General features: G+C 34.6%; 2 protein-coding genes across 3 annotated transcripts; both read right to left on the bottom strand.

Moving 5' to 3' along the window:
* On the bottom strand, positions 1-7,228 carry LOC107466207 (serine/threonine protein phosphatase 2A regulatory subunit B''beta). 2 transcript variants are annotated; one of them, XM_016085195.3, is made up of 13 exons: positions 6,862-7,228; positions 4,835-5,077; positions 4,613-4,718; positions 4,391-4,490; positions 4,021-4,126; positions 3,818-3,908; positions 3,590-3,731; positions 2,560-2,707; positions 2,168-2,277; positions 1,379-1,535; positions 1,174-1,302; positions 930-1,080; positions 1-353 (listed from the first exon to the last, which is right to left on the bottom strand). In XM_016085195.3, exons 1-12 carry the CDS (start codon positions 7,009-7,011, stop codon positions 940-942), a joined length of 1,623 nt encoding a protein of 540 aa, XP_015940681.1. In that variant the 5' UTR covers positions 7,012-7,228; the 3' UTR covers positions 1-353; positions 930-939. The 2 variants fall into 2 exon arrangements, with proteins under 2 accessions (XP_015940681.1, XP_015940682.1); XM_016085196.3 differs by having other exon boundaries at positions 1,174-1,299.
* A 712-nt stretch (positions 7,229-7,940) lies between these two features.
* LOC107466203 (casein kinase 1-like protein 10) lies at positions 7,941-13,216 on the bottom strand. Its single transcript, XM_016085191.3, has 14 exons — positions 12,318-13,216; positions 12,129-12,169; positions 11,301-11,370; positions 11,028-11,176; positions 10,844-10,939; positions 10,280-10,350; positions 10,121-10,182; positions 9,944-10,007; positions 9,780-9,864; positions 9,451-9,577; positions 9,293-9,366; positions 9,105-9,165; positions 8,854-8,969; positions 7,941-8,735 (listed from the first exon to the last, which is right to left on the bottom strand). The coding sequence occupies exons 1-14, from the start codon at positions 12,391-12,393 to the stop codon at positions 8,457-8,459; spliced, it is 1,371 nt and encodes a 456-aa protein (XP_015940677.1). The 5' UTR covers positions 12,394-13,216; the 3' UTR covers positions 7,941-8,456.
* Positions 13,217-13,532: the final 316 nt, after the last annotated feature.

Below are 13,532 nucleotides of genomic sequence, written 5' to 3'. Positions count from 1 at the left end.
TTTGAAGCAATGTAAGTAACAAAATTGAAGAACAAAATAGACATTTAAACAATGAAAAATCCTAAGACGAAGGGATTTTAAAAAAAAATAGAGACCGAGGGTCTCCATATTTTTGTTTCTTTACAGAAATTTAATGATACGGATAATTCTAAGAAATATGTATATGAACAAGAATAAATGTGCACATGCTACTCTAAGTTTCTTACAAAACAGACTTGAGGTAACCTCTAATTGAGGGACATGTACCACTAATAAGGCCTCTTCAAATCTTTGTTGCTTGCATACTGTGAGGGTGTTAAGAGTTGCCAAATACTTAGAAGTACAACAATCCATATACCTTGCCCTTGATTCACCTGTAAGTCAAGCTATCCCAGTTAATTCTAAAACCAATTGCAAAAGATTGTCAAGTTTATTCCTAATTTCCAACACCCTAAAATATAGCCCATAAACTCTACTAATTCTCCAGTAGTAGTAAATAATATTTATGATATGTTTCATTACCCCCTAAATGTGATTGGAGGATAAAAATTTATAAGGATAAATTTCATGTGCAAAAATATACATACAACTCAACCACAAAAATTTATACCCCAGGTTTACCCTAATCATATCCTTAAACTGGCTGGGAAGTTTTTAAAAAGTAGCGTGAAAATTATCATTGATAAACTCAATCAAAATTTACACCCAATTTTTATGCTCCCAAGCCATGAATTCCAGAGTATAAAAGATGAATTCAAGTTACTAAAATGTAAGCAGAAATTTTGTATAACAAAACATAGAACAAGACATGGAGAAACGAGGAAAAATCAAGTGTATCTAAGCAATCCAAAAATCTTGTGTTCATTATTGTCCAAATCACATAACAAATCTACCTAAGACAATATCATCGCTAAGTTAACTGAATTAATGCATAGCAATATTCAACATACCTAATTAATCTCAGAATGGAGCCTCTAGAGATTCTTCCCACACATCCCCACTGGCATTCGACATATCTTCGCCGTCTTCTTCCATAGAAAGCCTAATATATTCTCTATGCGCAAAACGATCCCACTCTGTCATACTTGGATCCTCACGCTCCTGAAGTTAGAACATACATGGAATTAGAATATTCCTAAAACTTCACGAAAACTGTTCATTGAGAGCAAAATAGGATCTAAAACTTGTGTCTACCTGACGTATAAGAAACGGATCACGGGTCTCAAAAGCAATGAATTTGTTCAGATTGAAAAGAATATTGAAAACGTTGCCAGAAAGTTTGCTGCCTTTAACATCTCGCAATGTAATAAATCCCTCATTCTGCTAAAAACATAGGAAGATTACCACTTGCCCTTAGAAACAGAAACAACTATAATTTAAGAGACAAAAAAGGAGAGACCTCTGGTCCAATCATATCAACAATCTGACATAATATATCTTCAAAAAGCACTGGCTCTTGGGCCATGCACTCCATCCGATGCAACTGCTCCTCATAAAAGAACAGCATTTCGTTTGGTGTCAGCACTCCATTCCCATCCAAATCAATGCATCTGAACCTACAAGGATAAAAAGATAAAACAAGCATAAACACATTAAAATTTTTTATTTAATGGTGAGGAGGAAAGAAGACAAATAAAACAATCCCACCAAGTGAAATTTTGATAATGAGATTATCTTAATGCAACTAAGCCAGTCAATATTCAAGTTCAATTTTGAGTGGTAAACAATGCTACAAAATTGCACATGTCGGTACATTTCAAGAACTGTAAGTTAGTAACATTGACATTGAACAACTGCAATTAGAAAGAGCATTCTCAGTCGTGATGCAATTTAACAAAGAACCAATAGTACCTATATTTTGGAAAAACAGTATGTTGAGCTTATGACTCTATCAAAAATGTTCACACACAACAGCAAATGGGTATCTATAGAACGTTGAGCTTATGACAGTATCAAAAATGTTCACACGCAACAGCAAATGGGCAATTTCAGACCCAAGGAGACCAGCATCAAGTTCTTCCATAAATTACCCTTAGATAACTTTTAAGACAAACCAAATGGTAAAAGAAAATAAATTGCTTTCATTTATCATCCAAGACTACTAGTTATCATATATAAAATACAAGAAAGAATATGTTTTACTACGACCAAAAAGATACCGAGAATTTGATGAGGATAAGAATTATACCAGTATTCTAGACTAGGTTCAGACGACTTATCTTCCTCTGCAAGTATGAAATAGACAAAATCTTCATAGTTCATCTTCCCTTCAACTTTGCTGGTAAATTTCCGTGGAACCTGTTTAAGCGTGAGAAAAGAAAAAGTTAAGATGCATTTTCATGTTTGGACCCATAAAAGAAAAAGGATTACAATTCAATAATTGAGCAAATAAAAAATGCATGTTTATAATACCTTTAAATTGAGAATAATATCAAACCAACCCATCCAAAATTTGAATGAACTTCTAACTTCACACGACTAAAAAGAATTTCAAAACAAAACAAATTTCTTGTTCTAAAGTACTGTAAACAGTAAAACTGAACTTGGCACCTTGACACCAATGTAAAATACCAAACAAACCTGAGAAAATATTCTATCAACAATCCGATATGTAAGAGAATGGTTCCCATATTTAATAAGGTTCTCTCTATCAATGAAAAAGTCATGATCTGTGTCGAGCTCCCAAAATTTGCAGTAAATGACATAAAAATGCTCATATGAGAAGTACCTGAAATTTCATAACAGAATGAAGCATATAAATAAACAACGAAACATTTAATTCCATGACAGAGCAAAACAACATTGTTTCATTGTCTGATCCATATAGCCAATCCCATCTAGTGGGATATGGCTCTGTTGGTGTTGTCCTCCACATAAAAATAACTAAAATCAAATGAAATTAATTCACTGTAATTCAGGTTCATATGCCTCAAAGTTACATATACCAAAGCACAACAGTTATGGATCAAAAGTAAGTTATTTGGATTGTTAAGGGTGTTTCTTAGCACCCAGAATTGGTATGGTCTATGGGATAGAGCTGTTTTCTCAGTCACTTGGCTGCTTTGCTTGTTAATGAGTTTGCAAATAAATGTTGAAACCCAAAGTTAATGGCCACAACTTAGGCAGTACATTCTGGAAGATTAAAAGCTAAATTGGGATGATGATGACTTGTATTATTTGTTCAACCTGTAGCCTCAGTTCCAAACTTCAGTTATTTAATTTTTGAGAAGACTCAGAGCTGCTTCCAGGAAGTTGCTCTATTGGATATGCAGAAATCAGGCAGCTAGACTACATTTATAGTTATATCAATTCGCTTGACTTTATCTTTTTCTGTTTTAGAGGAATTATCATACTCCACATTTTAATTGATCCTTTCTCTCGAACAAAATATCGTTCAAAAATGAAATGGAGATTTTCTTTTATTTCCACAGTACAAGGGCATATAAAACAATACAAGAATGGCAGAGTTACATCACCACCGCTTGGAAAGGGAACATTAAATAGGAATCAATGCTACCAAACAATAGACAGAATTTTCAAGGAATACAAGGATATAATTCTAAATGAAAAAATTTTCAGATATTATCATTTCAGCTATAATGGCTTTTACCTCAGAACTTTGTTTATATCCTCTTCCTCATCAACATGCAGCATGGCATCAATGAGGTTCCCACGTTTCAACTCCCGTAGTGTAAGTCGGCCATTGCCCGATCTATTCATGTAGTAAAATATTCTATGTATCACAGTCTCAGCTGTTTAAGCACAACACATGTCGTAGTGAGAAACAGCCCGAGATTTGGGTAATATAAAATAAGAAATATCTAAAATAACATTGTACCATATCTTTCCTGAAATTCAGGTGTGCTTTGCAAAAACTCCAACCCAGGATGAGTGGACAATAACTCCCTCAAGACAGGTTTGAAATCATCCTACAAAAAAGTAAATATCAAGACTACGCTAATGCATAACATTTAACTCGTGTCAACAATAACAAGCAACCAAAAAACATGGGAGCAAGGGTATGATAAAAGCAAAGAAAACCTGCACTAGGTATGTCCGGTAAGGTTGCTTCAGTATGGTATATATTTGTGTAGCTAAATCCATAGCCAACATATTGCCTCGAACCCAATAGTCAATAAATTGTTCCCTTGAATACATGTTAAAAAAGCAGTACAAATTCATCAGGTAAGAACACCAAAGGATAGAAAAAATGGGCAATTGCTATAGAATGTAAACTTTCATCAACAGCTAAAACTGTCTGCAAATGAGTAATAGCTCTATTTTTCTTGTCATCCATTAAGAAATAAAGGTATAAATGTGTACACATTTCAGGGGAAAAATTCAGAATGCTTCATCTGATAGCGTAATCCCATAGATCATAAATGGAATGATCCAACAAGAAGTTTGGTACCTTGTTACTGCTCCAGCATAATTGACATCAATCTTTCTGAAGAGAGCAGCAGAGAAGAATGACGGAAGTTTGCAAATCTCTTTCGTAATAGACTTAAATTCTGCAAATTGAAGACAGATTAATAACAAAAGTTGAAGACCTATTTTTTTCATTTCCTTTTTATTTTCCATGTAAATGGAAGAATCTCTCAATTCAGCATAAAGAACTAATAGCATATCTTACCATGTAACTGCAGACCATCCACATGACCAACAAATCGATTGTCAATTTGAAATAGGAAATGCTCTTTCATGTCATCCGGAGGAGGACGACCATTTTTGAAGTAGAACTGCAAGCACAATCAACACAATGCTAATAATTGTATAATAAGGGATATATATAACTCCAAAGATGGAAAGTTTAGAGAAAAAGAAATAAAGAATTCGTTTAGACAATAAGAAATACCTGTGGAATGATCTCCCGTACTGGCTCGCTGACTACTTTGAGTGGAGAACTTAATGAAGAAGGACTAGTTCTCTGTTTCATAGTACGTGGGGAACCAGCTGAACTTCGTGGTGAAAGCGGCGGTGTCGTACCAGCTGGAAACAACGAAGGTACTGAATTGCCTGCCAGAGCATTTGCGGTTGGTGAGTTCTCAAGTGCACATGACAAAGCTCCTGCCTTTGCATCATCTATCAATGACTTGACCTGTGTTCACAATTTATTGATTAAAAAGGACAGAATAAAATAAACATGACTATCTTGCAAAAGTTAACATGGCACAGAAAAAAGCTAAACTAAAGCAAAAAGAAGTAATCCTCTAATCCTCTATAGTCCTAGTACAGAAGTACTCCACAACCTAGCTTAAATTTATACAATTCAACAGAGAGCTTGTTCTGTTATGAAGAATAAGGTCGAAGACAACTATTTAATGCATCTAAATTTTTTTTAACGGAAGAAAAGATATTTTTAACAAGAGAAGAAATAGTACAGAGAAACTACATGTTTGAAAATCCACAGCCTTGCTTCAAAATTTATAAAATTCAAGAGACAGCTTGTTCCATTTAAAACATAACAAAAGAATAAATTTTATTAACAAGAAAAGAAAACAAAGAGCATGGAGGCCAACAGAAACTCATAGCAAAAAGGTAATTAATGCATCTTGAATAGAATGCCCTTTTTCTTCTACCAAGTGGTTCAACTTCTCATATAGCCTTCATTATATAAAATGACAGCTCAAAATTCAGCCACGGAAGTATCAAACCATGTCCACCACATGCATATTGCATAAGAAACTGAAAGTATAATATCTGACTAAGGAAGCAGGTAAACATAACGAAAACGCAGCCAAGCCATAAGAGAGACAAGATAAGAATCAATTTGAAATTACTTGTATCAACTATCAACAACTAAACTTTGTCCCACTATGTCAGGTCGTTTATATGGACTAAATAACACCTTAGTGTTTTTAACCTAAGCCAAGTTTACATATAAACTATTAAATCCTAACTCTCTTTTTGATAGTTTAATCTCTGTTTGTTTTCTAGGTCGCCCTTAACCCCGACCTACTTGACTCTGTTTTCTAGGTCGCCCTTAACCCCGACATATTTGACTATCATCCATCCAATCCACTTTCCTTACAAGGGCTCCTATAAGTGCTCTTCATGGATGTTTAAGTAGTTTCTATTTGAGATACTATAATATTATATTATTAAATATTACATAAAGGACACCACCTCAATTATTACTTTAGAGAAGTGCATCACTTTCAACCCCTCTAGCTCAGAACAATAGCCAGAGCTCTATTTTTCAAAACAGTGAAATGGAGACCAGCTTCTCTATTGTTGGATCAGACAGCATAAACCGCGGATATGTACAATATCATTTATTATGAAACTACGACAAATAGAATGGTGGAACTAGGCAGTACAAGTGAACAACTCAATTTCAACAGAACAACTGATATCAGACAACTGTGGTAAGTGCCTATAAACTGAGAGTTTCACATGAAAGCTCAAATGAAGAGTAGCAAGTTATTCACAAAGAGAACATACAGAACGATAGATGAATATGAATGGTGTTAGAATCATATAGCCGGACTCAAATGATCAGGTAGAATTGATAAATCTTGTACAGATTGAGGTTCAAATGTAACTATCACATAAAGGAATTTTCTTTCTCTTTCATCTTCAGATTTTTCTTACTTATATAGGATAGTGTGCTTTTGTAGAAGTTTTATTTCTTACTTCACAATTCTCTGTTTTTTCCCCTTCCAAAACTAAACATTTCAGGCCACATTAAGCTCAAATTTTGCTACCTAAAACCCTCATGAAACAATATAAAAACAATTTTAACTTGTCAAAGTATGAAATTTTACTTAGCTCTCTTTACTCCACTTCCATTATCATCAGTCAAGTGAATTTCCAAAATCATTCATTCATTCATAGAAAAATCATTTGTTCAATATTTGAAATCAACTATGTAGCATGTACCAGGCGGCAAGTATCAGGAAGCGAAAGCCACTGTGAGAATAGCTCCTCAGCAACACCAGGATTCGATTTCAGTGCAAAAGAAGAAACCTCCTGAAGCTGCAACATCTCTGGGTCCAAAGACACCAACTCCCCAGTTTCCTTCACATCCATATCATAAACCCGAACCCAATTCCACTTCTCATGCACACCACAACAACCCTAATTTCAATCACACACCTAAAAACCCTAAACCTCACTTTCTTCAGCAATCACTCTAATTTCTCCCCCGAGCTCTTGTTCTAACAGCAGGGTTAGCAAAACCAAGTTGCTAAGTTTGCAACTTCCCATCGAAAACAACCATGGCTAGCAGCCATGAGCTACAAGATTAGAATAGAGGAAAGAGGAAATTGTGAAAAAGGAATAGCCTATCTTTTTCTTTTTTTTTTTTTTAAGTTTGGGTTTGAGGTTTGAGAAAAGAAATAGAGAGATTAATGGTGGTGGTGGAAATCGCAGTGATTGAATCGAAGAGTTTTTTTGAGTTTTGTATTTAAGAGTGTGCTTTACTGTGTGCCGTAGACGCACTGTTACCAACTGAAACTGCGAGTGTTAGAAAAAGTGTGTTTCGATTGCGAAGACTAAGAAATTGATAATTGAATATTGAATTGGATTTTTCAAAGGAATCGTTTTGAATTTCTTTTAAGGGGGAAAAAGATGTAAAACAGCGGCAATTATAGGACGTAAAAGGAATTTGTTTTCATATATTGGGTTTAAATATAAACCAATACTGTTTAAATTTAATTGGATACGTTTATTTTGGTTTTCAGTATTTTTGTCTTGCTTCTGCAAATCCAAAACCAATATAATTAAGATTCGTTTAATTTGATTAGGAGGTTAGAAAATAAGAAATTATTTTTTTAAAAAATTAAACATAATTTACTTAATACTAGTATAAATAGAAAAGTTTTATAAATAAATGTTATCAAAGTTTATCAATCAACCAAATTTATTTGTCAATTTATCAACGTGACGTGTATTTATTCCATTTTCCTTACAACATTAACCAAATTAAACTTTAAAAAATTTCAAACAAATCTACAACATAAAAAAAAACTCAGGTCATAAAGTACCACACCATGTGTAACAACCTGAATGCCAACATTTATAGTATTAATTCAAAGATTGATTTCAATGATGTCATGCTTCAAGAACATTTCGAAACAATATAATCATTCGGCTTCCAACCACAGGCATGGAATTATGCAAAATTGCATAGCATTTTTTGCATGTCGTTTTTCTTTTTTCCTCAGCACAAAAATATAGAGAATGTATTTATCAAGTAGCCATATAGTTCTTGCATATAAACAAATTCCTAGAGTAACATAGTATCTCTTCTTATGGGTCCATGTGGAAATAAATCATGGAAGAACATTTGAAGAGGTATAGAAGAAGTCTGCCAAAGCTTCATGAGGTAATTCCAATTAGCTCTATAGCCTTTGAATGGACCCAATATAAAGATGGAAATATACATAGTAATCAACAATTGTGCGATATCTCAGAAGTTTCATGAATGGAACTGATGCCCTTTGGCGCAAGTAGTCTTCTGACCACACAGTTCTTCATTTCCTTTTTCCCGTACCAATTGACAGGAGTTCAAAGCTCCTGAGTGTGTCATCACGGCCTCCCCTTGTCCCGGATGCACGGGTGAATGACGTTTTGGACTCCAGACCTGGTTGAATCCTCTGAGTTGTAGATAGACGGCTGCTGCTTGCAAGCAGCCTACTTGAACGGTTCTCACTAGGCTCACCAGAAGAACTAGGCCGGCTGCTCAAAACAACAGGCCTTTTTGAGGCACTGCCATTGCGAGAAGAGCTACGAGTTCTCTCCGAATCAGCTTGCTGCAAAGAAAGAACAAAAGATTAATACAAGTTTTGAGTAGTTGACTCATGATTCATAAGTACCAAATTTGATTATAGCAACAAATCCAAAAGAAAAGATACTGAAACAAGTACTAACCACATCTTTGGAAGATGGCAAATCATCTGAAGACCTATGCAGATTTAGTCCAGAGCCATTCCTTCTTGCAAATGCCTCAACGGCACCTGATAATCTTTCCCGAATCTCTGGCCCACCTAAGTTATAAATACAATAATCACTATCCGATGAAAGATTTTCCATCTACATATAGTATAATTAAACTTTAAACATATAACAATTTGAACACATTTATTCATGGTGACAATAATCTTGCTGTAAAAGAAGGATACCTGAAGGTCGATCTAATCTATCTCCTGACAGTCCTGGGTTTCCGACTGGCTTCCCGGTTAGCTGTAGAAAATTTCAGCTAATATAATTAATCGTAATTAAGAGGATTCTTAACTTCAACTGAAAATGCAATGGAACATTTCTTGTTACATCATAGACGAAAATCATAACTACCGAAAGAAGTACTCACTCGAGCTCTAGAACTGGATCCAATTTGTGGATACTTCAATATAGTCCAGTCAAATACATAGTCAAATTGATAACCTGTAGCAACATTTCAAATTTACTTTCAAAGACTCAAAGGAATTTTTCGCTGAGAAGCAGTGAAACTCATGTATACTAGCCAACCTTCTCGTATGAATAGGTCACGGAAGAGTCTCTTGAGATATGAATAATCAGGCTTATCTTCAAAACGCAATGACCGGCAGTAGTGAAAGTAGGATGTGAATTCCAGTGGGTGTGATTTGCACAAGACCTGTCTCATAAACCCATAAAATAAGTTATTTGCAACAGCTAAAATTGAAAGAATAATTAACTTATTACTCGATAGTTGAACTTATTTAAGAAAAGAAAATATGATGTGACACACCATTGTTGGGTGAACAAATAAAATTAGCAGAAAACCAGTAATCATAATATTCAGAGGTTTTCAGAAAAGTCGCTTGCAATAACAGTACCTCTATTGGAGTAAGCATCTTCTTTTCACTTATCTTGTCATACTTCTGCTTTTTAGTCCCAGCTTTCAAGCCTTGCCAAGGAAGACTGGAAAATAATTGCTAAACTAATTAGATACAATGAGAAAGTCAGTAATGGAAGTAAGAATCCCAGGGTTGCTATCAACCTTCCTCTCAAGAAGTACATGAGCACATAACCAAGAGATTCTAGATCATCTCTTCTGCTTTGTTCTGCACGAATTATCAGAGAAATATACGTTTAAAATTAATTACTTAACATACATTTTGAATCATACAATTCGTAGAAACCTTACTAATTAATAGCCAAACATAATTTCACTCACCAACTCCAAGATGAGTATTAACACTTGCATAGCGTGCAGTTCCAGTAAGGTTTTTGTTTTCCCTGGAAAAGAAAAGGTGGTATGGGCAACATACTCAAGCACAAGAAACGAAGTTAACATACTGCAGCATGTGGCAAAACAAAATCTCAATTTCAGTACCTGTATGGTATATGCTTATGGGTTTGAAGATCACGATACTTTTTTGCAAGACCATAATCAATTATGTAAACCTGTATTGCATTAAGGAAAAAAAAAATTCAGAAATGCCTTTGTATCAGTTATTGACATTAAACATCAGTGTCTGACTAAGTGCAACATAAAGTAAAACCAGCTTAGCATGCATATCTTCTACATCTGACAATGACATTTAAGAAACAATCCGTACAAAAGATGGACTCATGCAGTATTCAATACTTCAGATGCCAAATAGGTGACCAGTGTTGCATGTGCAAAGAGAAGTGACGGTTTTTGGCTTCTCTTGCGAGCATACTTTTTTTTCCATTAAGTGTCTCACAGGGGACCTGATTGGGGTGAGAATTGACAGATTATTTCAAGGATTATTCGTGCATTGGCAATGTCTTCAGAAATGTGAGATAAAGCAAGATTCTGGTAGTCTTTGTAAATTATTAATGACAATAGTTCAAACTACAAGTGAGATGTACGGCTTGCATAAACACTCAACCAGGTAAGGTTAAAGTTCAAATAGCAGGATACCCCAGTTACCTGATTTGCCTTGCGGCCCAAACCCATTAAAAAGTTGTCGGGTTTTATATCACGGTGCAGAAAACCCCGGGAGTGCATGTACTCAACTCTGTTTAGCTAGTAAACCAAATTGAAGGGGAAAGTGTTAAAATACAGTAGCTATCCATTAGAAGTCTAATTCCCTTCAAATTATGGTCATACTTACGAGTTGATCTGCAAGCATCAGAACTGTTTTCAGCGAAAATTTCCTGTTGCAATAGTTAAATAAGTCTTCCAGACTTGGTCCAAGAAGGTCAATCACCATGACATTGTAGTCACCCTCAACTCCAAACCATTTTAAATGGGGTATACCAGCTACAGAATAGAATGAACACACTAATCAGACAGGCCCATAGACTATTAACTTACTTCATGCCTTGCCTACAGCAAATCAAAATTGAAAAAGTAAAAATTAGGAAAAGAAAAATTGAAAACTTACTTCCGCCTTGAAGAAGCATATACAATTTTGACTCATAATGAAGTTGTGGATGTTTGGTCTTCACAGATTCCTGACAAACCAATGAAGATAGAAGAAAAATTAGTGACAATACCAGAACTTTGAAACAACTCAGCAACAAATTTCCTAATAAATAAATAACTGAGGTTGATTGAATACAGAACCAAATATCTTTCTTATGTAATGCTCCACAGAAAATAATCAACTAGCAAAGATAAAAGTTAAAAAAGAAATACAAAGCCAAAACATGCATAATGTATTTAGAGCAACCCAATATGTTTACAAGGTTAACCTAAAATTGAGGGAAGAAGGGAGAATGGAACAAATGTACATTAATATTAAAGTCTGAAACAGATATTTCAAATAATGACACATGCAATCAAACCCAAGACTATACAAGGGAAAAGTCTACCTTATACTCCAGTGAGAAGCTATAAACATGCAGTCTAATGATCACATAAGAAAATACACATTTGGATTGGAATCCACCCGATATCTTTCAATTTTTCATCACCGAAATTTTCAACTCCACAGTTATCTTAAAAATCCGTTACTTCTAAAGAGTAACTTCTCCCTAATATAAGAGTACTAGAAGCATGTCCGAGTTTAAGTAGATATCCTACCTGCCCAACCAGTATATAAAATCATAGCTATAAACCTATAAACATGCGTAATGAGTCTAAACTAACAATATACCAATCACAACAACAAAATCAACCGATGTAATATGACAGAAAAACATAAATACATAATAGGATACCAAACATTTAACATAAAAAGGATCCAATAGAAGCTAATAATTGCACCCACCAGCTTGACAGCAACTTCCTCTCCACTTTGCACATTAACACCTGGAAGTAAACAAAAGAAGAGCACCAGGAAACCAAAAGCAGTGTCAAGTCCAAATCATCTGAAGCAAACATTGTAACTAATTCTACTAGGGTAAAAGAAAAAAAAAGGACTTTATAAATGATAAAAAATAAAAATAAAAAAGCATACCCAAGTAGAGCTCTCCAAATGACCCACTTCCAATCTTTCTCCCAAGCTTGAATTTTCCACCGATAACGTGATCCATGATCACAAAGATCACAAACTCAATATGTTCAACCTTCCTTAATTACAAAACTACTTGACCACACACATTAACCGATTTAAAAATAAAAAATAAAAAATTTTGCCCTACTCCGAGAGTCTCATCAACGATCCACCTTTATTTCCCGAAAACCCTCAGATCCAAAGAGATTCTATTAAGATTAACACAGCGATCCAAAAACTGTATCGAACAACTCAAAAATTCAGGCCTTGCTAATCCTCAATACCTCAAAAATCATCATCAACAACAAAGAGACGGAAAAAATAAACAAATTAAGAAAAAATTGATCAGTTAAAAATAAGATCAAGAACTAGAAATCTCAAGGCAGCTTAGTAGAATCGAAAGCTACAATTGCGATTATGGGCTCACTCAAAGAAAAACCCCTTTTTTTATTTCTTATTCAGATAAAGTAGCTAGAAATCGAAAAGGATGTGAGGAAAATCGGAGTATCCTTTAGCGGATTAACTAAATTTTTTTTGCTGAACAAGAGTGAAGTACTGTGCAAAAATGGGGAAACTGTATAGGAAGAAGAAGAAGGAGGAAAAGAAATCTAATGACTACGATGATCTCGGCGAGAGATGAGTTATTGTTGGATTATGCATCCGGTTTTCGGATCTATCCCACCTGATGAGGCGGAGGTGAATTTTCTCGGGAAATTTTTCGAGATTCCGGGAAAGAAAGGAAAGGAAAAGAAAAAGAAGAGAAAAAAGAGCGTGGGTTGGAGGAGAGAGAGGAAATGGTGTGGTCTGTCTGTGGTGTGAATGTGAGAGGTGCAAAACAGGAAGAAATTTGGATGACTGTCCAAAACCTGTGTCCTGAAGTGATATGATATGCTCTCGTTTCTCATTTTTTCCTTTTTCTTTTTTATGTAAATATTTTTTTTCAAAACAGGATAATGCTAATTACGTCTAATTCTTTATGTTATTACTTATTCGATGCTTAAATTAAAGAAAACTTTATTCGTAATCCTTTGTGGTGCTTTTAGAATGTGTAATTTAGGATTTAACTCACCAGAAGAATACGTAATTATAATTTATGTCATTCATCCTACTAAAATATAAAACATATCTATCTTAGCCTATAAATATTTGATTTATATAAGTATAATTATAGGTAAAAGA

This window comes from Arachis duranensis, chromosome 9 (genome assembly GCF_000817695.3).
Source record: "Arachis duranensis cultivar V14167 chromosome 9, aradu.V14167.gnm2.J7QH, whole genome shotgun sequence".
Classification (NCBI taxonomy): Eukaryota; Viridiplantae; Streptophyta; class Magnoliopsida; order Fabales; family Fabaceae; genus Arachis; species Arachis duranensis.
This window is presented reverse-complemented; position numbering and strand designations above follow the sequence as displayed.